Below are 25814 nucleotides of genomic sequence, written 5' to 3'. Positions count from 1 at the left end.
CTGCTGCCATTAGATTATCTGAAGAGGTTTTGAAAACAGGCACTATGTATTTTTGCAATTCATCAGTGAGATGACAACACTAACACTTCATGATCTTGAATTCACCCTGTGTTCCATGATTTTATAAGCATTAAGAAAGCCCCCCAAAACAACTGGACAGCTGAAATTCACTACTACTCATGCTGCAAGGACAAATACTCCTAGTGTTACAGTAGTATAACATCATAAAAACACATGAAAATTTAAAAATCCAATCTACTGCAGAAAGCTGCACGTTTATCTTCATCGACTAATTCACGTACAAGAAATGAACAGTTTTTGTAGAAGTTCCTTTTATTTTGAAAAAAATTATTAATCACTGTTGTACAAAATATTCCTAGAACATGATGTTAAGATATTGTTTACACAACTAGATGATTTGGATGTGATCTAGTTGAAGAGAACAAATTTTCACAATTTTTAAGGTGATTCAAGACAACAAACAGTGAATCATACAAGTGAAATATTTCAAAATGTAAGTTTTATACAAATCTTATTTGGTACTTAGGATTTATAAACTGTAATGATTTATGCCAAGTTTCCATTCACATGATTAGAAGATAACACAGAAAGTATTTTTACAGCTCACTTTTTAAAGCATCTCAATTACCTTTCTACTCTTAGTTTTACAAAAATAGGTAATTAATTTTTAAGACAGACAAGTGGGTTATTCCAACTTTGTGCTTTGTTTAAAAATGGACAAAAAATGAATATAACTAATTATGATTGTTGAAATGTAAAAGAAAAAAAAGAAAATATATCTAATGTAAATTCCAGTAGAAAACATTATTTTGCTTTCAATAAATTACTGCAACTCCAGAGCTGGAAAGCTGGCAATCATCTACTTAAAATAGCCCGTTAAAGCTCAAATTAATGTAGTCTATTCCTTTCAAATAGCACTACTAGTATAAGGAAAGAAACCGTATTTCTAGAGGTTTCTCTATACCACTTCCAAATAATTTTCAAAAGGAGTGCATTTCTGTTATTTATCTTAGGTCCTTCTGAATTACACGATGTTTATAACTAAAAAAATAGTAATAATAAAAAGGGAGAAAAAAGGATATCAACATTACCTTAAAAAGTGTATAGCCAATAACTGAAGATACAAGACAAGAAAGAACTAAGGAAATCAGTAGGGGACAGATCTTCACCCAGAATGAATCAGCACAGCTCCACTGACATCAGCAAGGCCATCCTGACTTGCACCAGCCACAGGTCTGCCTAAACATACAGCAAAACTCATTTATGTTAGTGATAAAGAATAGTGTCCATGGAAATAGTGTTAATATTTTTTCAGAATGTAAGTTAGAACACCTTGTTTCTCATCTAAAATTTTGCTCTTGGTGACCATCACTCTTACCACTCGCTGGCAGTGAAAGTAGTTCATTTCCAGTTTCAAATAATAAAATAAAATACATTTAACGTTAATAACCACGATTTATCTTACCATAAGCCCATTTACAGTGTAAGGAAGAAGGTTTTAATATAACTAACTTTTTATACTGTTACGAGTTTTCACTGACTATAATCTGGAATCAACTTCAATCACTGGAAGTCAGCAACAGCTGACTTGAGGGTAGCGAGACTCTTTGTTGTTACAAAATAATTCATCTTACACAGAATAAGCTACAGTAAATTTTTACGAGTATCTCCCAAAGGCTTACGTTTACAAAGCAAATCCTAAAAGCAGAAATACAGATACAGAAATAAGTGATTGCACAAGTTTGTCTTTCTCATAGGCAGGAAGACGTTCTTTTAAGGCACAAGAGAATTCCCAGAGTGCAGAGGATGGAGTACTTAACCAGGAGTGCAAATATTAAAAACATACAAAACTTGGGAAGCAGAGGCTGAATTCCAGAAATAGCTTATGACAATAATCAGGTCACACTACTGTCATTTGCAATACATATTACAGAGTTTTGTATATATATATAGTGTATATGTATGCTTGATCTAGTAAAACAACAAATGGGATTCAGATGATTTCTGCCAGAGATCTGTGAAAATGCATACCTCTACAACCACCACATAATATGCTTAAAAGAGACGTTTTATCCTGGTGTTATTTATGTGTCTCAAATAGAGCTATCTTTGAAACATGTTATTATGCAGTACATGCTCAATCCATTTGGGCTCTATCTTCTGTCAGTTCTACTTATGGAAAGAAAGTCTCATGACATCCGCAGCTAAAGAAGTAAAAAAGGTAGTGGTAGCTATGCTGGACAAAACTCTTGGCAATGTTCATTTCTGTAATGATACCATGTTAAAACTCACAAGAAACTGAGGTACAAACTTATGTCAAGTAAACATGAGATTTGTCTTGTATTCATGTAAAGTACAATAGTTACCCCTGTTTCTTGATTTTTTTCATCTCTCATTTCCTTATAAGAAAAATATATACTCGCATACAATGCTGATATCCTATGTGTTGATGCCATAAATCCCTTAGGATAGCAAGTTTGATGGGTAGCAACCCATTAGGAGAAAAATATATTTTTGAATAATATTTTACATATATACAATATATATATATTTAATTTTCAATCAAAATATAAAATTTTATAATGTAATCATTGGTTATTTTTTGTGTGAAAAATGAGAAATATCTCATATACATTTCATTCATCTATGTTGAAAATTAACAAGGTATTTGATATCCACCAGTAATATTTTTGGTTTTATTTCTACAGAATTAAAAGAAAACAAAGAAACAGTGAGTGAAAAAAGCTTTCCTTCTCCAAAGCCAAATACAGTAAAATTTTGAGGCTGAATCAATCATAAACAGCACTAAGTTCTGCATTTTAAGCAATCACAAAGAACAGAAAATGTAATCTAAAAAGAAACTAGCATTACTATATGAACATAGTCTAAAGAAAAAATGGTTTGAATCCCTTACTTTTGATGGAATGTGTATAGTAGAGACTAAAAAAATCTACTATACATTTAACGTAAGAGTTACTTACACTCTCACCACTCTAAATTAGTTTTGATAAACCTCTCCCCCAGAAAACAAACAGTGGAAGAATCTGTTGCATTCAATTCCAAAATACCCAGTATCACAAAAGTAGGACTTATTTACAGTTTTTTTTTCAGCACTGTGAAAGGCACATTTATCTTTTAACACATGTTTCTGCCAATGTCCTAAACTTAGGTTCCAGCTGATCTAAGAAGTCAAGTGCCTCTTCTTCATGCTGATCACTGCAGCAGCCTACAGAACCAGCCAAGGATCCTTTTCCTTCATAGTTATATGTAAGGAGATAATCTTCAGAATGCTTCTGTTCTTCATCCTGTCTGCATAGGTGCACCTTCTGCATAGGAAGAGAACACAGCTTATTATTTTCTTAAATTGTTATCCTAAACATATTGCATAAAAATAATTTCTTTTGATTTACCTTTCATTGATTAATTTTTAATCAGAGTGTGTCCTCTAATGGATTCCTATATACAAAAAATGCACATGATTGGTCTATATCATTAAGACTATAGAATATAAATATTTAATAAAGAAATCATTTCTACTAATCACATATGTAACAACAATAGAGGAAGAACCTGTTTAAATAGCCTGTCAGACAACTAAAATCCACTCAAAATTGAATGACTGGCTTACATGTAACTAGTTAGGTAAGTAGAGTTTCTGATCTCCAAATCATGGGGTAACTACATTTCTAATGCTGTACATACATTCCTACATCACTAAGATAAATATAAGGTCTTAAATTAGTACAGAGCAAGCAGTTAGAATAAAAGCAAACTAAACTCACAAAAACTTGAGTAAGGCTAATATTATTAATGAAAGTAAATACTCTAGTGTAAAATAGCATACTGCTTACAGTTTAAGCCAAGAGAAAGTCGTTTATGCTTAAGTCTCAAAATATTTAAAGGATGACTTTTTGAAAGTCATATTCCAAAATGAGAGGTAGAGAATAAAAAGAAAAAGAAAAAAACAGCAAACAACACACAAAAAAAACACCTTTCTAGCCCAAAAACATGTCTTCCTTGAGAATTCTGCATACACTGATCATAACCTACACTCCAACAAACTTAGAGTCAGAATACTTACTTCACCTAAACGAGGGTGTGTGAAATTATGCCATTCTGAGTAAGAGTATCTACATGTGTCCATCACAGGCTGTCCTCCTCCTCCTTCTTTGACTGATCCCAGAGTCTGATGTCCACCTCCCCTGACTGATTCCAGGGTATGACCTCTTCCTTTTACCATTTCAAATGTTTGTTGATCTCCTGTTTTTATTCCACATCCTACTTGATCAGTTGTATTTTGTAGAGGAATTATATTGTGATCCTAAAAAAAAATAAAGTAAAATAAAATAAAAAGAGTGATAGTGGAGAAACCTTTCATTTGTTTTTATTTCTATTGCATTTGTAAAATTCAGCAATTGGGAACTGTCAATACAGAAAACTCAAGTTTTTAGTCTTGCACAGTGACATTTTGAACAAAAAGCCATCCTTATCACTTTATACATAAAAATCAATGGGTAGTCTTTGGAGAGGGACATTAGGACAAGTAGAAAACAATAATCTGCAATTAGATATGATACGAGATCCAACAACTGAATCTTTATCCTGACAAAAGACGCGCTACAATCCATATATGTTAGTTTCTCAAAATATCACAAAATAACACTTGGTTTCTAAAGTCAACAACCTGTGACCCATTAAACCAGATATATAGTCATATTCATAAATTTCATTCTATTTTATTCTACATTAAGTCTGCATACCAGATGAAAAATGGAAAAACTAGTATGGGATCATATAAATTAAAGATTATGCATCAATTTATAACAGCACTACATTTTATGCTTCATAGGCAATAACAAATTTGACATTTGTCATAATTAGGATAGTTTGTCTTGGTTTCTAACGTAAGCAAACTCAATGTTTCTTAAAGTATCCTTTTTCTGAGGAAGCAAAAGCCAAGGAGTGAGGGACAGAGAAGGGAAAAATTATGAAGAGGTAAGTCCTTGTATATGAATGCAGACCTGGGCTGGACTATGTTCATAACAGACTGAATCTTGAAATAGTTTAGTCACCAAAAGCAAGAACATATTTTGTAAATGTGGACTGTTCAATACTTTTGCCACTGACTCAAAAATCAACTATCCTTGGGTTTATTTTTTGGGGGAAAAGTAGAAATCGTACTTGTGAGACCTAAGGTAATTATTGGCTAAATTAAAAATTTCTTCTCCAAGGAACAGCAACAATGTTTTGCTATGAGCACATATTCAACATGGGCCAAAGAGTAAGCTTCCATCTCACTGTTGAAAATTACAAGACCAATTAAAATATCCACCTGAAACTTCCAACCAATCAGTTAAAGTTCAGAATTATTATTAACAGCTGAGGGTCCTAGAATAACAACCACAGGATATCTTTAAATATATATACAGTACAAACGATTGCCTAAGGTAAGAGCTTTCAAAGTCTTGTAAAATAGCAAAGCACATCAATGATTCTTGTGTTCATTCCATATTTCCTTCACTAAATCATATATTTGAAAACCAAGAATCTTCATTATGTCTTTCTACATTGAAAGAAACAGACAACTTACCATCACCTCTTCTCCTGGAGCTTCTGTATTTGAAATGATTAAGTTGTGATTGGCACAATCGTCAGTCACATGCCTGCGCATTACCCCAGAGCCACAACAACCACAGATTGTAATCAGGATTACTGGAGAGGAAATAAGGGAGGAAGATACTCTGAACTTTACCTCAAAATGGTATCTAATTTTGTTTGAAAACTAATTTTGTTATATTAGTCTTTTTAAATGCTTAAGCATGAAGTATCTTTAAAAAAGACAATCCATAATACTTCACTCAAGAGGGTGGTGAGGCACTGAACTGGCTCTCCAGAGAAGCTGTGGATGCCCCATCCCTGGAGGTGTTCAGAGCCAGGTTGGATGGGGCCCTGGTCAGCCCACCACCCAATACCACCCAGTGGGTGGCATCCCTGCCCATGGCAGAGGGTGCCCTGCCCATGGCAGAACTAGGTGATCGTTAAGGTCCTTTCCAACCTAAGCCATTCTATGATTATATGAATCAAGTTTGAATTGGGCATCCTCAGGTAATTGTAAAAATGAAGTGTTTTGCACTCAACATTAAAATAAAAAGTATACTTACACAGCAAGAGTAATGATCCTAAGATCATAGCAAGGATGGCCCATACACCAAGAGTAACACTGCTGGAGGCAAAAGCCATCCTTTCACATTCACTTGGAACAACACAGTTACAGTAGTTAACTCTTATTTGGGTGACTCCTTGCTTTCCTGATCTATCAGACACAGTTACAGGAATAGTGTATATTCCAAATGGAATATCACCCCTTGGTGAAAGATACACAGACTTCTCTGTAAAAAAGACAAAAATAAATATACTGTTAACAATGCCTGAAACTCCAATTACATTTACTAAAAAAGACTGTCAATGACATTTATTGGAAGCACTTCCAGCAGTGTGATTGGAACAATGCATATCCCCTTCCATTCTTTAGCTCTGTTGCTATATCCAATGGGAAGTGAAATCCATTTCGTGTGCTGCTCTTCTTAGTAAAATACCTGGTCACTGGTCATTGTTAAAGGGGAAAATATATAATTTGTAAAAATACATACATCAATTATTATGTACAATGATCTTGTACATAATGGTTATTTTATGTTGAGTTACATGAAATTGTACGTCCCTTTTAATTTCTCTTTTTTTTTTTTTTTTTTTTTTTGTAATTTGCCTAGTATAAACCTTGAAACTTTCAGATGTCTTCAGTCTCAGACTTCGCTGTCTTTTGCCTTTCACTAGTGCATGTTTGTCTAGACACTTCAGAATCGGATCTTTTTCAGGCTAATTATCTACATATGACAACATGGTAGCAAATATATATGCTGCTCTTGATGACATCATCTAGCACCCACCAGGAAACCACTACCAGCTATAACTTTTTGTATCAGCGAATTTTAGGGAACAGTTACTTCTTTTCTAGCAAATCCTTCATCTATTTCTACGAAAATACTTAAAATTAACATAAGCATATTAAGAGAGATAATAATGTTTGGGGGTTGTTGTTGTGTTGTATTTTTGTTTTTGTTTGTTTGTTTTTTAATCCATCTCTGTTTCACCTAAAACGTGCTGGCTGTCAGCAGTAGTGAGGAAAAAAAATGGCTCTAATCAATTTGAGGTAAAGTTTCCATTTCCCAGTCCTTCACTATAACAGCAGCCTCAAAAAAGCTGTACTTTTATTTGGAGTATTGGCTATTTCATTGTTAAATTCTGTACAAGTTATGAAAGTATGAATGTATACTTTCTATTCCAGAGGTGTTTATCTAATTTAATACACTGATTTTTGTTCTCACACACAATCTTTTTACATCACAATTTTAGACAGCAGCTGATTTCTGACCCAGGTAAGCTGAGGACAAATTCTTTTTTATGCTACAAGAGGCAGAATATAGTAGCTTTCTCCTTGCCTCTGTGATGCCAACAGTACCACCCTGCTAACTTTTGCAAACCCAGGACAGCTAAGACCCCTTTAGTGTTTTCCTTTTATTCATGTTATACTTTTGATCTCTCATACAGCAAATGAAACTGAGGGACTGTTATAGATGATCAAGTCTACCTCATCAGCTCTACCGACCAGTTTCCAATGTGCATTTATCAAGGGATCTCCCAGTCCACCCAATGCAGATGTCCCACAGCTGCCTCTGGCAACCTACAGGTAACTGAGGAGGAAGTCTCATACCGTTGTGTCGTGTTATCTTCCACGAGGAAGCCAAGCTACGGTCAGTCACGCGATATACAAAAGGCATGCTGTAAGAAGCAATGTCACCATCCTCTGCAGTGAGGCAGATAGGTTTTCTGTCTCTGCACATTATATAATCAGTTTTAATTATTCGTGGAAAATTCCTGTTGCAAGGCTGGATGACAACTTGCAGAGTTCCTGTGCCTGTTTTGCCATCTATAAAATAAAAGAATTATATGGTAAAATAGTCAAACATTCATTCATTTATTTATTTCTAGTCCCAATTTTCATGACTATCATCAACTGTAATATCCAGGTTAAGAATTAAGGTGGAAAGAAACTACTGATTTAGCCAAAAGCAGGTAAGAACTTCTCATAGCTTTCTTTTGGCTGCTTCTGCAGAGTTCTTGTATTTGTTTAGGAAGGAACTCATCTTTTCAGGTGACAGGGAAGAAAGTGCTGCAGCCTGTTTCCTCCTATTCATGTGTTGTCCTCAAGCAAAACTCTGCAACAATGAGTAAAGGAAGGAAAAGAAACAGAAAAGACAAAGCAGCTAAAAGAAAGTCTGCAGCTGCACGTTCATGAAGTGCATGCTTTTATGCAGTTCAGGATCCCAAACTGAAACTCCTTGACTTGCTTTGAAAATCATTTACTTTCAGCAGTGTGATATGGTCACAGTTAAATGCACCAATGTGTATTGGTACAAAGAGAAAGAGCTATACAGAAGGAAAAGGTTCCAAAGCTCCACATCTTGTGTACGTGGACAGAACATACTTTATTGTTCTTACATATCTATGTGGGCACGCATACTGTCTAAAAGGAGTCTTATCCTCCTTCAGGACAAGGACCCTAAAAATACAGGGTCAAGGAGGCTAAGCCAAACTGAGAGTCAACAGCAGAAAGGTAAAGACTCCAGCATTTTTACTCCTGGAAGGAGAAAATACATTACACTTTCCCTACAGCCTACTTCCCCTTCCCCTGGGAAGGCAAACACTTTGGCAAACAAAAAAAAACACCATGTCTTTTCTGTTCTCTTCCTTCTGTCACCATGCAGTAGCAGCATTCACCCATGAACAACAACATCAACATCAAAGTCTACATGTAAGAACTGAATGGGCTCTCCCTCCTAGTTTGATTTTTTCCAATATAGGAATGCTCAATGCTAGTATCTACATTACAGTGAAATTACATCAAAACAGCTTTTTAAAACTGACTCTAGAAATGCCTAATTGCAGACACATATCATACATTTTAGATACAAGAGACGCTCTAAACAATTTAGTTGTTGTAATATACACTTAATTTTAATATCCAATCTTTGGACAGAGTTGAATAATACAACTGTAAAGCTACTTCAAGGTCTGTTCTTTATTCCAACTGCTCTAAATGTATTCAAAAAATTAGTCAGGAAATAAAAGGAATACAATCCTGCTTTAGCACAGAAGGGCTAAAAATAAATCCTGCCACTGGACTTACAAAGGCAATCTATTTTTTAATCATATTTTAAAATTAAAAGTTCGATAATCTATTTGCTACATTTTTTGCATTTAGATGTGAAAAGTGTATTTAGTCATCTTGACTACATGATGTTTAGGCAAAACCATGTCTTTTCTTGCAATAAGCACATATACCCAAATTGATCAGAAAGAATAAACACTCACTTTAAGTCAGGACCAAAATCTGTTTCAGAATAAGAACCTGAGTGTGCAACTCTTCCTTATAATGAGAGTAATTTGTAAGAGCTCTGCACCTCAGCAATAATGAACAGTGTTACAGAACATAGACTACCTACTGAGGAAAAGAGCACAGTACCACATAGCAGCGAATACAGCTTTTGTTACAGTTTCTTTTAATTTAAGGTCTCCAGAAACAAGACACCAAGAAGAGGAGAAAACAGAGTTTCAAGGATAACTTATTTTTGAAAAATTCTCTCTACTTTCTCTGTTGTCAACTTCATGGCTGTCACATGCCATCAGTTAAAACAAAAATTTAGTCAGGAAATGAAAGGAATACAACCATGTTACTAAAACCCCTCTTTAAGTAGGAGCAGATAACGCGAAAATATAAGAAAACAGGGCAAATTCTCAGTATGTATGCCCTGCTGTATAATATTCCCTAAGCATTTGATAGTCATCCCAAAGGCAAGACAATGCACTGGACGCACCTCTCACCTGTACCAGTATAGTTGCCCCTAAGTTAAAATTGCACATAAACATCTTTTACAGGCTAAATATAACAGTGACAACATTTAGTACTCACTTCTGTCTATTGCGAGGACTGTGATATTGCATTGACCTCGTTTCATTTCTCCTAGATCTCGGTCCAAGGCTTTAATGGTTCTGACTTCACCTGATTTTTCATCTATGTTGATCCAATTACACTGTCCAGGTGCTATCTTGTAGCTGTTAAGAGTATTTTTTTGTGTGTGTTTAGGTAAGAATCTCAAATACATACACATGCATATATTTATACCTATATACACATACACACATAGATACAGGTATTTATGTTCACACACACATGGCATCAACATTCCCCCTTCTTGTATCCCTCCATGCTTTACTCCAAATAAACTAGAGATAACATTGTTTCATACCAGATGCCTTCACTATTTCCAGTTTCTGGATCTTCTGCTAGGTATTTCCCAATACTTGTCCCAACCTCATCACATTCGCTAGCGTCCATGCGGAAGAAACAGGGTTTAAACACAGGCCCCTCATCCACATCTAAGACATTCACTACAACAGTGCTGGTGCTCTGGACAACTTGTTGTGAATGTGGTGCCAGCATGTAGGGTGCCTCATTGTTGACCGCAATCACAAGGATCCTTTGCTTGGCGCCTTCATAGTCCAGACCCTGAAACACAGGTTTTTTGTGTGTGTTTTTCCTTGTTTCAAGCTAATACTAAGATGGGTAGTGTTTCCACAGAACAGTTATTAAATAGGTAAAACTGTATGGCATTCATTTACAAAAGACAACAGCTTCTGGAACATCCAGCTTGAGACACAGTAAAGAGATAAGATTTAAACAAGCAAAGAAACCCCAAAGTTCTAAATTAGCCAAAGAAAAGGACCTGAGGAACTATCCCTAATAAGGTAAGCAGCATCACTATATATTTTTCAGATGAATACTCTGCTAGTGAATCACAAATGGAATTTACATAAAAATTAAGTGTGGCCTGAGACTTTTTCCTCCCATACCTAACTGACCATTATTTTAGGCTATGAATATCTTCTTTCCAGCACAAGTCATTACTTTTCTTGTTAGCACCTACATTTATTTCCTAATAAGAGTTCACCCACTTGAAATGTGTCTTAACTTCTGGGGCTCATCAGTCGGTATCTACATATGTAATTCTCCAGACACTACCTCCATGGACATCTTATGCCAGTAAACCTATTTATAGCCTGATGTTACAGTACTCTCTGGTCTACTATAGAGTTACACTCAATACATGAAATTTCAACTGGATTATTATATTAGTAGTAGTAATAGTAGCAGTAGTATATTAGCAGTAATAATAGTAGTATATTAGTAGCTTAGCCTTCTGACTTACATGTTCAAATGTTAATATTAATTTTCTCTGCTCCTTAGAAGATACCTGCTATCACACAGTTTTAACAGATAATGAAAAAGAGGCACTAAAAGACAAAAAGGATGTGCTGGACTCCAGGTAGAGTGGTCCCTCTATCTTACACCTGCAAAGTACCAGGTACAAGAGTAACTTCTTACACATACATGGACTCCTTTGCAACCCAGAAAAGCAAACCTAAACTCACTACCTAAACTCATGCAAAATAAAGCACAGATAGTTTTAAGCCAAGGTAATAAGTTTAATCAACTCCCAGAAAGAACAAGGCTGGAGGAGGTGCTCCTCACTCCCCTCTTCAGCCATGCTCCCACTTCTGTTAAAATCTCACCTGTGAAAAATTCTTCAGTTACATCCCTAAGTCTCAACAATTCAAACTGCAGAATCAGGAAAAAGCACCAAGCTCAGCTGGATGATAAAGCAAAGGGAGACTTTTGATTTCTGAACACAAAGAGGAATACTCTGGAAGATGAGCTATGCAAATTCTGTCAGTTATGTATTACACATGATCCTCATTTGTAGCGTGTATCGAATAGAGTTCAGAATAGGAGTAAAGCATGATATGCCTGATAGAGATATTTTTTGAATAAAAATTAGTTCTAGGTTATTGGTTTTAAGAAGTAACACCTGAAGACACAAATTTTGCTCTAGCAGTCCCATTTTCACTTACCTTAACAACACAGAGTATTCCTTCATTTGTGTTTCTGTCTGTTGTAATTTCAAAAGAACGATCATCATTTCCTCTTATAATTTCATATACAGCTGTGGAGCCAGGTGCACCAAGTTCATCAAGATCAAGAACAGAAACTCTCAGTATTTCTACATTCACTTTGTTTTCCTCCACTTGTGTTTCATACTTGGAAGTATCAAAAGAACGAAAAATCAACTTAAATCAGAAAATGCCATTCTACAATTCAAGAGTGAAGACAACTGTATTTAAACCTTTAGACCACAATCCTGCAGTTAAACCTAAGGAGCCAATTTACCAAGCTAGCATGTTGACTTTGTACATTTCAATGTATTACTGTATTTCCCCCATACCTCCCTTATACCCTGACTGAAACAGGAACTCTATCCAGGCAGCATAGCTCTCTTTCACTTCCCAGCTATCAATGACATAACGAAGCCTGGAATTCTCCTTCCAGGAATGGTAAATTAGCACAGCTCTCTTGTTTAAAATCAGCTGCAGATGCTAATTTCCGCACAATGTCATCAAGGCACAGCATTAAGAAGAGGCCATGGGTTATGGTTCATACCAGTGTCCCACAGCACTTTAGCTGTATATATGCTTATTGAGATATAATTTGTCCTAAAAATAGAAATTAACCTAGCAATTAGGCCTTTAACCTAGGCCCTTGTTTCCTCGGGGACAGAAAAAAAAAAAAAAAAAAAAAGCTAGCAATTTTTAAGTTAAAATGTGAACGAAGGGAAGATAATTTAGATGGCTGCAGTAAGCAAAGACACAAGGCTGATTTATAGCTATTGTTGAAAAAGAAGTGGTTCAAATACTATTCATGTATAGAAAAAAGTTAGAATAACAAAGAAATTCTCAGTGAAATCCTTGCATCTACTTCACTGACACTAACAACACACAATTAGCCAAAAGCTGGTCAAAGATAACTGGCTCATGGAATGCTTCAGAGTGAATCTGTCCCCTCCCCAAAAATGGTCAAGTTACAGGATTTCTAAGATAACATATTGCAGAAGCAAACGAATTAATAATGTTTGTTTTCTCCCAATAAAGCCGTTGACTCACAACAACTAATATAGCAATAGGTCTAACTACCAAATAACACAACAACCATGTTCACAAAGTTTTGTGTTGGCATGAACTGTCTCAGGGCACTAGGCATCATACTTGAGGGAGTGCCCATGGGGATATTAGAAAGGTGGTATGTTTTTATATATTTTACTCTTTACATGCACTTAATTTATGAAAACTTACTTGTATCTGTTTAAAAGTTGGTGCATTGTCATTTGTATCTTCAATTTTAATGACAGCTGTTCCTGTAGTGCACAAACCAAAAGGTTGACCTCCCATATCTCTCACTTCAATAAATAAAGTGTATGTGGACACCAGCTGAAAAGAATAAAAGCATACAGAAGTTTGACATGTTTGTTTTTTTTAATCAGTTGCACACAGCAATAAATGTTTTATTCCTGTTCCCCAGCTCTGCTCCAAACTCATCGCTGTCCCCTACAAAATATGAGTTTGCTTTGGAGCTATTTTCCTATACTTCGAAAAGGAAAAAAAGTAAAAGATTTTTCAGTGGCTAAGCAGCACTGAGTTCACACCTGTCAGTAACTTGTAAGCTATACCCAGTATCCCCACAATGGCCACAGACACCTTTGTTTTCCAGTATCTGATGTTTTGGAATACACAGATGATGTGCTTTCATCCCCTAATCCATCCTCCCAATCCCTCTTCTCTAGCCCTCCCTACTGGAGTGGCAGTTTTCTCTTGGATTTCCAACTTATAAAGTGCTTCAGTCCATGACTGCTTTTCATTAAGCTTCGCCACCCTGTTATTTCAATGAACATTCCTGCAACCAGCCTTTGTTTGGGATACATTATGTAGAGGGAGGGTGCCCTCAGCAGTTCCTACAGGACCACTGATAAGCAGCCCACTCAAATCAGTGACTAGAATGGCAACAGCAGAATGATTTTCCTTAGCCTTACAAATACCTGAACAACCTAGGGAAGATGGAGCTGGACACAAAAGAGGGAGTTTGAAAGTCAAGAGAGTAAATCTTGTTCTGAATAACTGGAAGTAGCACTAGGTTTCCTGGGTGGAGAAAAGAAAGCTCCTGTTCCACTTCATAAGTTTATCTTTAAAAGACAGGTAGTGGACTCATTTTTGAAGTTTTCTTTCCCTCAGTAGTCTCTGTGACCCTAGCAGTCATGGTGATATTCATTCATGGCATTATTCTCTTGCTAAAGAAGCTTAGTGATGTACCCCTGAGCATACAGTTTTGCAACTCACCATTAAGGCGAATTTTTGGCCGTGAAATGACTAAGTGTTCCAGAATACAATTATTTTTATCCTAAAAAATATGTGCCTGCACCCATTTTCTACTATGTCTTATCCAAGAAATATTGTTTTGAATTACACGTGCCGTTTCTAATGTAAACACTCACATGACCTTTTATCCAAAAAACATTGAACATGATAAAAACTAAAATCTCCTCTATCTTCTTACTTGAAAGTTATCTGATAACAATAAATGGTTTGTGCATATGTTTTGAGAAACACTGTATTATTGTTCAGATTTATCATTCAGATATTGCAGAATAACAGACTACTTCTAGAAAAGATGGATCATCTACCCTGTAAATAACCAAGGAACACCTCAAGTGGATCTTGACTGGGAGGAAACATCAGCCATGGGATTCATGAACAGAGAAAGAGTAGGAATCCAGAGACAGATGCTTGGTGTCAAACAGGATTAACAGACAGTTTAGCTAGAAAACAGTAGAAATGCAGAAAGATTTTTGACCATCTCTCTTGTAAGCTTTGGAAGCTCCTCAGAGAGAGAAACACAAACGGTAACAGAAACGTTTTATCTGATGATTCCCATGACAGGAATTCATTCTGAAGTTATCTGTGTGCACTAGTGTTCACAACTAAATAAGCTTCAAGAAAAATCACCTCCCGATCCAGCTGTGGTGACAGTACAGTAATGACACCTGTTTCACCATGTAATGAAAATGCTGGGATTATTGGTGGGTTTTGTGACACAATGCGGTATCTCAACAGAGTATGCAGAGTGAAAGGCTCATCTCTGTCTTCTGCAGTCACTGTTCCAACAATTACACCTGTGAATACAACATAGCAATTTTAAATTCCAGAAAAATCTATAAATAGGCAAAAATTATTTGAACAGATATTTATGTCTAAATAGTATCGCATCTGTCAAATGAACAGAAAGAATAATCAAGAGAAATATTAGAAGCCTTGATTTCAGCTAGAGTTTCTGTCAATGACTTCTAACTGAACATCCCAAATACGGATGAAAAGGAGCTGCCAGGGAAGGTGAGGAGGAAGTTCAGTGATCTCTGACGCAGTCCAAACTGCAGCACCGCCCCTTGGGGCTTGCTGCTCTCCTGCATCCCCAGCCCAAGTGGTTCTAGACTTCATTTTGAAACCGTAACTCACTCAATCAAAAGTGGAGGAGCTCAGAGAAAGAAAAGCAACTGGTGCTTTGGGCGTGAATGTGAAGGCAGTTTGCCTCCTCTGTAAAGCAAGTTAGACCTCTCTTCACTCTGCACCCCTAGTCTAAGAGATGGTGAGGAATGGTAAAACACTGTTTTTCCATTACTTGTTCTGTATACCCCACCTGTCTCGCCACTTTTCTCCTCTGTTAAACTGACATGTGAAGTCAGCAACAGGCAAATCCCTACCTGTCCATGGGTACGGGCAGAAACAAGCCTTTCATGTGTTATCTTCCCCTCCCTAACCAGGAAACATCCTACCTTAATTCAACACATGGGACACACACTGTAGGCTTAATCAAAAGTGTTTTAGACCTTAGAATACTGCCAACATAGTTTTTAACAGATAAGTTTCCTGAAAACTGTTTTGTTCTTTGTGATCTAAACATTTAATGCAGAGCAGCAATTCTGGATAAAATGAAATGTTTTGAATTTCTTAAACTGCTTTAAGAACACCGAATCATCTCCATTTTAAAGCATTTGTTTTACACATTATTTTTCACTATTATTGAGATGACATTCTGAAATCTCTAATAGTTAAGAAATCGTAGGCTGCCCTTTGAAAATTCAGCCTCCACTGTAAAGAAACACTACTCAGGAAATCCCACTGAAAAATGTCAGTATCATATTGGTACTTAACTGAGCTGAGTAACAGTAAATGTGTTCACCGGTTTGAAACAATTCTTACCAGGCTTGGAGTTCTCAGGGACACAAAACTCAAAGACGTCCTGTGTAAAATATGGAGCATTATCATTGTCATCCTCTATCCTGATTGTATGCACAAGTGGTACCTCTGGTGAATAACCATCTGGAGTGCTTGCAAAGCAAATGATCTGTAAAACAGAAATTCAGTAGTTCACTTCATACTTGAACACCATTTGGTATTATTATACTTTCAGTTCAGTGGAGGAGTCAACAAAATGAAATAGTGTCATGCACACAATTCTCAAAACAAGACTCTTCGGCCACATGGAAGGGGAAGTGACCAGTATGTAATGATGACAACTGCACAAAAACTGTAACTGCTTCCCAATCTTTCACCTTACTAGAAGTATTTGAATCACTTTCCCTTTCCCCCCCCCCCAACTTTGTCAAACATATTTTCCAAGTCTCCTGAACACAATTTTTTGAGGTGTCTATGAAACAACATCAGCGCTACCAAAAATTTAGATGCAATTACTACTATTTAGAATAAAATCAAGAATAGTAATAAATCGTCATACTTCGATGAAATGCAATAACAGGTATTGCAAGTTACCTCACTATTCAGAAGCTGTTTATTTTTACTAACTGCCTTCTTACACTTCTCAGCCAGTAGAGAGAGCAGTGTACCTTGTTAATAAAATGCAAAGACAGCAGCTTGAGAAAAACAGGCTCGAAAAATATAGCTGGCTGGAGTTTGTGATCTGTTTCTTATGCAGACCTTTTCTGCCCTCCCTGAAAAACTCTGGGATAACTTCATATTCTTCCCAGAAGTGATGTAAACGCAGTAGCTCACTGCCATTACTGTTGCAATTAGACTTTAAGCAGTGAAAAGCAAAACTCCTCTCAAGATCTACATAACCAGATATTTGTCACTGGTTTCCTCTCTCAAAGGCCAGAGATACTACTCTAAACAGACAGCTAACTATAGATCTAGTCTGCTTTCTTTCTCCTCCATAATCCAACTTTCAAACATGTGCATGACAGGAAAAAAAAATTATATTTAACACAATTTAGGCCTGTACCTGGAAGCTTGGATACTGTTCGCGGTCTACTGCACGAGTAGCAAAGATATTTCCAGTTTCTCTTTCTATGTAAAACAAACCCTTTGGATCTTGATCAATTCCCGGTCCACTTGCAGAATAATAAATGGTGTAGTTCTGAGCAGTGTCTGACTGGACCTATGAAGAATGAATTTTTAAGCGCAAAGGAAAACGTCAGCATCATTCTCATACATTATTCTGCCTTTTCATGATCACACATAGCAGAAGCATGAACTTTTCAAAAACAAAAAATAAAACTTAATTTACTTCTACTTCTTTATCATCTTAAGCTTCACAGAATAGAACAGCTCGCCTTGTGACTGCATTCCTTTATAATATGGGTGCATGAGAAGGGATAATTAATTCAAATTTAGAAATTGTTCAGCATTATTGAACAATTAAAGAAACAAGAGTGTGCATAGAAAAATCTAATTTTAAAATCTACTTTCTCTAGAATGCTGCACGTACAAAGCACATTCAGATACAGACAGCTTCTTATTTTGTCTCTGTTCAAAAGATTTTGGTTTCAGTGCACTCACTGAGAATATGGCTTATAATTACTGAAGAAAAATTAAGGAAGAAATAAAGAAAAGGAAAACAACCTATAGCACAGTCCAGGGACATGCCAATTCAGATAACCTCTTTGCATCTCGTTACAGGCACTGAGGAGGTAACATCAGCAGTTATCTACTTGTAAACAACCCCCTCCCCAAATACTTTCCTTACCTACCAAATGCCAGAAGTTAGGAAGATAAGATTAGTAGAACGATTGCTCTGTACAGACTCTGTTATTACACTTGTCTCTACACATCTGCTACCAGCCACTCTGTAATCTAGTGAAGGCTAGATGCATCCATGATAACTGTAGTTCTTGCATTTCTCTTTTACGCCTACTTGTTTTCTTACTGTAAGAACTTTTCCTAATAGCATAGGCCATACTAAGTCTTAAATTCTACAGGTATACATCACAAATGCCAAAAAAGGATATAGACAAGTAGGTAAAATTTTACCCCCCTTGTCTATGCAATCTTTTTCTAAGCACTGTTTTGGGATTTTTTTTTCTTTAAATTACACACTTCATTGATCTCCATGCATAATAGCTCTCTTCTCATAGTACGCCTCCTCCTCGTTACAACTTTTACACATTTCCAGTTTATCCCAACTACTACGATCACAAGTTATTTAATGTATGAGATCAGAAGATATATAATGGACAGAACAAGATGGGTGTAATAGCAAGAATGGCATCAGTGGAGAATAGAAGAGAGCTCACTTCATTCTTCATATATCATAACAGTCACATAGAAAAGTAGCTTGTGCCATAGAAGTAGGATCCATCTAAAATATACCTGTTGAATTTGTAGTGGGAAAGGTCCAAGTGAGTTCTCCATCATAACAGATGGAATAGGGCCCCACCTTCTTTTGGTTCGCTTTAGAACTGTATCTCTAGCCTGCCTGGTCTTCTGTGCCTGGGTCTAGAAGATAAAGATATATGAATATACTCAACTGTGTACATTTTTACTCAACTCTTGTCCTTGCTTTTTCCATCTCCCCACCATTTTTCCCCACTGACCATTTGTTTTTCCAAGATCTTCATTCCTCCTGTAGCATCCTAGGAGGATTTTCATTCATTGTAATAATTTGCACAAATAAAATCTGCTTGGATGCCTCAAATATGGCTTTTAAAATTCTTGGCATTCCAGATTAAGCTCCTTGATAGCATCTCCCATTTCAGAATGGAAGTCTGTTGATTTAACCCACACTGTAATCACAACTGCTACAAAAAAAAAAAAAAAAAAAAAAACAAAAAACAAAAAACTACAGAAGAGTACTCTGCCTGAATTCTAAAAATTCATCTACAGCTACCCAGTGTCAAACTGTACTCTGTAAAACTGTACCCAAATAAGGAAGGGACCTTGGAATTAGAAGCCCACCTTTTTTTCATCCGTCACCAAATTGACATGTATTTTCTTTTCTACATGTTTTTGAATATCTTTAAGTAATATGGTAAAAGTCCTTTTCTCATCAGAGAAAGAAACAGCAGATGTGGTATATACAGAGCCATCTTCCAGAACTTTGAAGTTCCCATCACTGGAACTGATACGTTCTGCAGACTGAAGGCACTCGTTCAAATTAACTGTAAGAAAAGAGACATAAACAATAAATGTAATGATAACATACCTCTCAAAGTGAAAAATCATTCACTAATTAAAACTTAAAATGACATTTACTGGCAGTTGGAGCTTTTTTAAATTAGGTCATTCGTTAAGTAAGCACCAAAAATATAGATTCTTGTACCAAATTATGCACTCAGACTTGACCAAGTTTACTTGAATTTCCACTATTGCATTCATAGAAGTATCTCCTAAAGGACATGGATGCTTCATGCCTATCTTTTAAAAAGACACCATTTTACCGGTGGAAGTCTTGAAGCATCAGAGATAAACTTATATGTTTAAATACAATAAGCACTGCAGACACGCTCATTAGTGAATCAGTAGGTATGATATTTGTCTTGTGCTCCATGCCCCACAAAATCAGTGAAGATGATTAATTAATGCAAATTCCCAATGGAGCTATTACTTCTTGGAAGCTTTGCCCTCAGGAGGAAAGCACTGACTGGTTCTATGTGATTTAGAAGTCTTGGGAGGACAAAGGCCTTTAAATTATGAGGCAGACTGATCAGAGAGATACAGACTAACTCTAGAACAAATGATTGACATTTTTAAAATACATGCATGACAGAGTCCCACAGGGTTGACAGGAAGTACCAAGTAAGGTCAGCATGCTTCTTTTTTTTTTTTCTTCAGTATTTTTATTGCATTTGCTATAAACTTGTGGCTTGAATAAATTTTAATACACTTCTCACTGGTTTGACTGAAGAGTGTAATTCTTCACTACGGTTTGAGGGGGGGGGGGGGGCAAAATCAGGATAATCATAATGAACTGCAACAGCACCATCACACTATTGCACTAAGTAATAATTATTTGGCACCCTAAAAAAGATGCAGGCCAGAGGTCCAAACTATACACAAATCACCCTTGCAGAGTACATGGAGGTGTTAGTGTCATGTTTTCCAAGTCAAATATCTTTTTTCTTCTCTTAATAAATTCCAAAATGCTCTGTGCGTGTGTGTATGTACAAAACCAAAAGGCTTTATAATAAAGAGAACTATGTACTAGATACTTCAATACTTCTTCAATGGTATCGTAGTATACTGGGTCTTGCTATAAACAAAAAAAAAATTGGGCACAAAAGGCAAGTGATTCCAGGTTAGATTCAAAATTTCACCCTATGTATGCAGATGATATTTTTAATAAAAGAAATTTCATTTATCTTTCAACAATGCAAAGACTGATGGGAAGTATCACTTTAAATATGGCTTTTTTTTCTCCTTTCTCCCTCTTCTTAAGCCCTTCTTTTAACTGCACAGTTAAACATTTAATAGACTTCCTATAATATTGCAGCAGTGACTCCTCTCCCTTGCCAATCTGTGAAAAAAAAATAATAATTTAGTATTGCACAGAATTATCACCCCCTCACTTTAAGGTGCATATTATAGCACTGCTGCACATTAGAGCACTGTATTTCCAAAAATACCAGAATGGAGATTTTGTTTGCGATCATTATGTGAGTCAACATTATGCTCAGTATGTCATAGCTTTGTGGGATCTTTTTCTTTACAGTCTCTTGTCTATATCGCATAAGACAGAGACATATAAAAACTCTTAACAACAAGAAAAATCATGAGTCATTTCGTTGTCATGCTGTGATCCCTGATATCAATGCAAAATGTATTACCCTTTCTCAATAAATGGTTAAGGAATGCCATTCAAGCTATATAGCCTTCATTAAATATTTGGAAAGTTTAAGTCCAGTGTCACACAATTTCCTTCATAACACTGTAATAAGAAGTTTTACTTTATATAAAATTTTCATTTATTTAAACAGAGAAATATTGAGAATATGCAAAAACTTAAACATCTGTAACCTTTAAAGTTTAACAGGAAGGTCAATGAGCTTTCAGTTTTAGAGCTAAATTTTCTAACCACTTGTATTATGAATAATTACAAATCTACTGGTTTTGTTCTTTCTGTAGGAATTTGCGGCATGCACTTCTGCTCTCCTGAGACTGACACAGGGCACCTCCTCAGCCTCAAATTCAGTCTCAGGCAGCACAGGACACAACAGCTCCCCCACCTTGACTTTAAAAACTGCCTTTCAAAGACCGGAAAAAAAATGAGATTGAGTGTTTTTTGGCGTCCCCTTTGCCTCTCTATCAACTTAACTGAGACAGACCAACCCAGCCAGCCAGGAACACTCTCCCAGACTGGTGTGCATGCAGGATACCTTTACAGCTTGTCTCCTCGTGTGCCCCGAGCACCCCACCACAGCTGAGAAGTCACAGCCGTATTTCACACTGGTAACACAGCAGCAGCTTCTGGGTTCTTTGGTTATGTGGGTTGTCTTAGTTTTTCCTTTCCCATTATACAAATGACTTATTGACTTCTTCATATGACTCTGTGGTTTATAGGTACACTTTGGAATATTAAGCCACGTATTTAAATACTAAGCTTAAGAACTCCGAACTTTGAGAACATTAAACTCTGTCATTCTAGTTTTAAAGCACATACTGCAAGCTGACGATAGCTGTTTATGCAAAAGTCAAATGGATGCGAAGAGTCAGTGTTCAAACCCGTAACAAATACAGGGCGTATCCTTCATAAAAAAGCTGATCCAGCTATTTAACTGCCTGTCCAGTCATCCATTCATTCCATTAAACAAGAAAAAAAAAAAAAAAAAAAAAAAAACCTCTTCTACTGTGAACAGCCTCTCCAGAAAAGGTACAATCCTTTATTGTTACGATGGGCATCCTGCAGTTTCTCACCTCTGCCAACTAATGTGCCAGCCTCTAATGCAGAAGGAACATGAAAAATGACTTTCTTGCAAGCATCACAGCATAAACTCAATACCTAGAAAACAAATAACAAAGTTAGGAAAAAGAAATAATTACATGATATTTTGAATAATAACTACTGTTACTGAAGCTGCCTTTGTTTTGTTTGTCGTTTTGTTGTTGTTTGTTTTTTTGAAAGAGGAGCTAGAGAAAAGATCCAGAAAGCACCTTTCAGCCAAAAAGACAGGTACCATGCAACACAATGGTGTTTTTTTCTAAAATCGTGGCAGCACTGACAGCAGTGAGACTTTTCTTAGACAAGATGTCGCCTACACTACTACTTTCCTGTAAACATAAAGTACAACTCCACAATGTGCTTCCTCCAATAGCACTCCTGGTCAATTTAGGTCTAAAGCCCCGGAGCGTTAAGGTTCAACCCATCTAATTCCATCTGGAAAAACCTTGCCGATGCCTAACATTAAAGGGACAAGTGTCTTATTAAGACCACATGACGACACTTGCACTTACGTATCGCTTTGCATCTTCAAAGTACATTCTAAACTGGTTAAATCTAGCTTCAGCAATTAGATATGACATAAATAAAACACTGTGCATGACAGCAGTCCACTCCCATAAAACCAGTTACAAAACGGGGTCCTCCTCAAAATTCAAATGATGCATTATCCAGATAACCAGAACTTCTTATAAGAGTCATAGAAGTACAAAGATACTCCTCAGCACAGACTAATTTAGTCTTGACCTCAGATTCCGCATGTGTGGATATACACCTTCTGTCTAGTTTTTATCCATATGTTTAAATTTTTAATCCAAAAATCACACAGCCAATTAAACAAATAAACAGAAAATGTAAATAAATACATTCATCCTTTTAAGCACATTTATTCTTTCAGGATGAAAGTCTAGCAAAAAGGAAATTCAACTTTATTTTGCACATCTTTTTAGGATTAAAGGTATAAAAAAATAAATAGCTAATGGAAATTCTGAAAATAACTTATTAATACTTAAATAAAAATAAAATCTTTAAGGGCAATTAGCAATCTTTACAAAAACTAAGATCAGGTAAAAGATTGAGTTTAAATGTGGAGTGTAATGATTGCATTAAAGCAATTTAAATGCTGTGTCTGCATAATAAAAGCAGTTTATACTGTTTCTTACGTATATACACACAGATAAAAACATGTATACACAAAACACTTTAAACATCCTTGCTTATGTCTTCGAAGGCATTTTCCTTATTGAAAGATACTTAATAAAACCTTCTCTCCTGATAGCTACTGTATAAATCTATAAAGTATTAAAGTCATACAACTTCACTACATTGTTCTAAGATATTTCCTGAATCAGTAATGCCAAGGTAGTCTGATGTCAGTATGAAGAGCTACTGGAGTTAAACAAACTTAAGTAGTGGGTATTTGTGAATATCAAGATATAAGGAGATGCAAGGTAAAAATAAGTTGCAATGTCCATTCACTTTATATTAAGACGACACCTTAGGTTTTTTTTAGGTTTGGGTGTGTGCAGGCTTTTTTCCCCCCTACTTGACAGGGGAATTTTGTCTTCTTTTTAATTAGATGAATGAATAAGCTCATTTGGGTTTCTTTGGGTTTTATTATGAATAACTTAGCAAGGCAAGAATGCATACCACATCTGGAATAGTAACACTCATTAAAATGTACATATCTAATGACACAAAAATAATAAAATCAGTGATTCAATGCTACTGATTTATTTTTTTTCCTGAGCTCAAAGTACTCTCTGCCTTCGTTCTAAGAACGCAGTGATAATAAAGGGGAAGGGGGGGGGGGGGGGGGGAATTAATTCCACTCATCCATAAAAGAAAGACAGTAATAAAAACAATAAAAACGAAATAAAAATTAACTCCGCCGCTCTCTCTCTGGCATCAGCCTGTCGGCAGCCGGTTCCTGCACACCAACCCACGCAGAGCAGGGGGAAGGCAGGCAGGGGAAGGTGCCGGCTGGGCGCTGGGGGTCCCGGAGGAGGCGGGGGGGATGGACACTCGAACCAAACCGAGCCGTGCTCAGCTTTACCCCCCACGAACTACCGCACCAGTGCCTGCAACCGCAGCCCGGTTCCATCGCACCACACCGCGGCCCCAGCGCCTCCCCCCTTCCGACGGGAACCCCAGCCCCATCCCAAGCCTGCAAGGGGCTTTCAGAGCCGCAATCGTCGCAAAGCCCCGTGCGAGCCCCTGACCCACTCACCAGGAGGCCGAGGACGAGGCTGGGGACGGCGGGGGCCATGCTGGGCTGCGCTGCGCTGCGCGGCGGGGCGAGGAGTGCTCGGCGGCGGCGGTGTGTCTGCGCGGAAAGCCGTCTCCCTCGGTCCCCTCCCGTCTGGCAGAGGAGCCGGCCGGTGGGGAGGGTGGGACCGCGCGCGGCAGCGGCGACTTTAATTACCTTTTTTTTTTTTTTGTATCCCTCCCTCCTTCTCTTTGGGTAATGCCCGTCCCGGGCACGGCGCTGGGACACCCCGCCCGGCCCCGCCCGCCTACCTGCGCGGCGTTACGCGGCTTTGTCCGCGCCCATTCCCTTCCCTTCCCTTCCTTTCTTCCCTCCGCGCTCGGCCCCGCCTGGCCGCGGAGCAGCGCGGAGACACGCCTCGGGGAAACTCGGGTTGCAAGTTGTGCGCAGATTGCGCGCAAGTGGCTCCCGGCAGGGCTGCTTGAGGATTGCCAGGCGGTTAACTTTTTTCTTTCCGGGCGGATTTGGCTTTCATCTCTCTCCCTATCTTTTTTTTTTTTTTTTTTCCCCTATCTCTTTCAAACCAGATGAGCTCACCTGTTGCAGGCGTCTTTTCCGAGCGGCAGTTTCACAGAATGGCCGAGGTTGGAAGGAACCTCTGAATATCATCTAGCCCAACCCCCCTGCCGAGCAGGATCACCTATTTTCACCATTTTTTTCACTAGTTTCAGATGAATGAAAGAAATTTGGTTGCACACTGCTTTCCAAGCAATATGGATTTGAAGACTTGTCAGCCTGAGCAGGAAGTTGTGTTTCTTTTTGTTATTATTATTAATCTACCAGTAATAAAGCACTTCAAGAAGGAGATTAGGTGGATCAATAGAAATGTATGAATACTTTTTTTTTTTTTTTTACATTCAAATGCACAATTGAGAATCAAAAACAAAAAAAATCTTTATACAGCCTTTGCACCTTACAGTTTCTCACTGATTCAAGCTAAATGAGGGGGATCGATGACCTGATAGAGTCAGGAAGTGTAAGAGACCACTGATAACGTGGCAAGAAGGTATGGAGGGACATAACCGTCAGGAGGTTGAGAAGTGCTGGAATGGCTGAAACAGCAGTATTGTTCCCCTTTAGTCGTGTGGGTTATCCGTAGGGTACATGCCTATGGATTGGTTACAAACAAGTGTATCCCAGGTGTGAGGTGGATTACAACAGTTCCGTGGGTGTGGGGTGCTGTGATAGCCAATGCATGATGCTTACAACTTTGTGCTGCAGTATCCCATGGCATGGCACGTTGACGTTGCAGCCTGGCCTTGCAGATGGTTGCACCATAAACACACAGCATTGCAC

At 37.3% G+C, this 25814-nt stretch overlaps 1 protein-coding gene across 2 annotated transcripts; it reads right to left on the bottom strand.

The window, feature by feature from the left end:
• Nucleotides 1-645: 645 nt before the first annotated feature.
• On the bottom strand, nucleotides 646-24814 carry LOC137851055 (desmocollin-2-like). 2 transcript variants are annotated; one of them, XM_068671814.1, is made up of 17 exons: nucleotides 24480-24814; nucleotides 22228-22312; nucleotides 19273-19475; nucleotides 18688-18813; nucleotides 17321-17476; nucleotides 16282-16426; nucleotides 15031-15197; nucleotides 13327-13461; nucleotides 12052-12237; nucleotides 10389-10648; nucleotides 10052-10194; nucleotides 7793-8008; nucleotides 6183-6410; nucleotides 5612-5733; nucleotides 4103-4342; nucleotides 3432-3477; nucleotides 3209-3347 (listed from the first exon to the last, which is right to left on the bottom strand). In XM_068671814.1, exons 1-16 carry the CDS (start codon nucleotides 24516-24518, stop codon nucleotides 3442-3444), a joined length of 2487 nt encoding a protein of 828 aa, XP_068527915.1. In that variant the 5' UTR covers nucleotides 24519-24814; the 3' UTR covers nucleotides 3209-3347; nucleotides 3432-3441. The 2 variants fall into 2 exon arrangements, with proteins under 2 accessions (XP_068527913.1, XP_068527915.1); XM_068671812.1 differs by lacking the exon at nucleotides 3432-3477 and having other exon boundaries at nucleotides 646-3347; nucleotides 24480-24813.
• Between the last annotated feature and the right edge of the window lie 1000 nt (nucleotides 24815-25814).

The sequence above is a fragment of the Anas acuta genome, chromosome 2 (genome assembly GCF_963932015.1).
Source record: "Anas acuta chromosome 2, bAnaAcu1.1, whole genome shotgun sequence".
Taxonomy (NCBI): domain Eukaryota; kingdom Metazoa; phylum Chordata; class Aves; order Anseriformes; family Anatidae; genus Anas; species Anas acuta.
The sequence above is the reverse complement of the archived record's forward strand: the minus strand, read 5'-3'. Positions and strand labels throughout refer to the sequence as shown.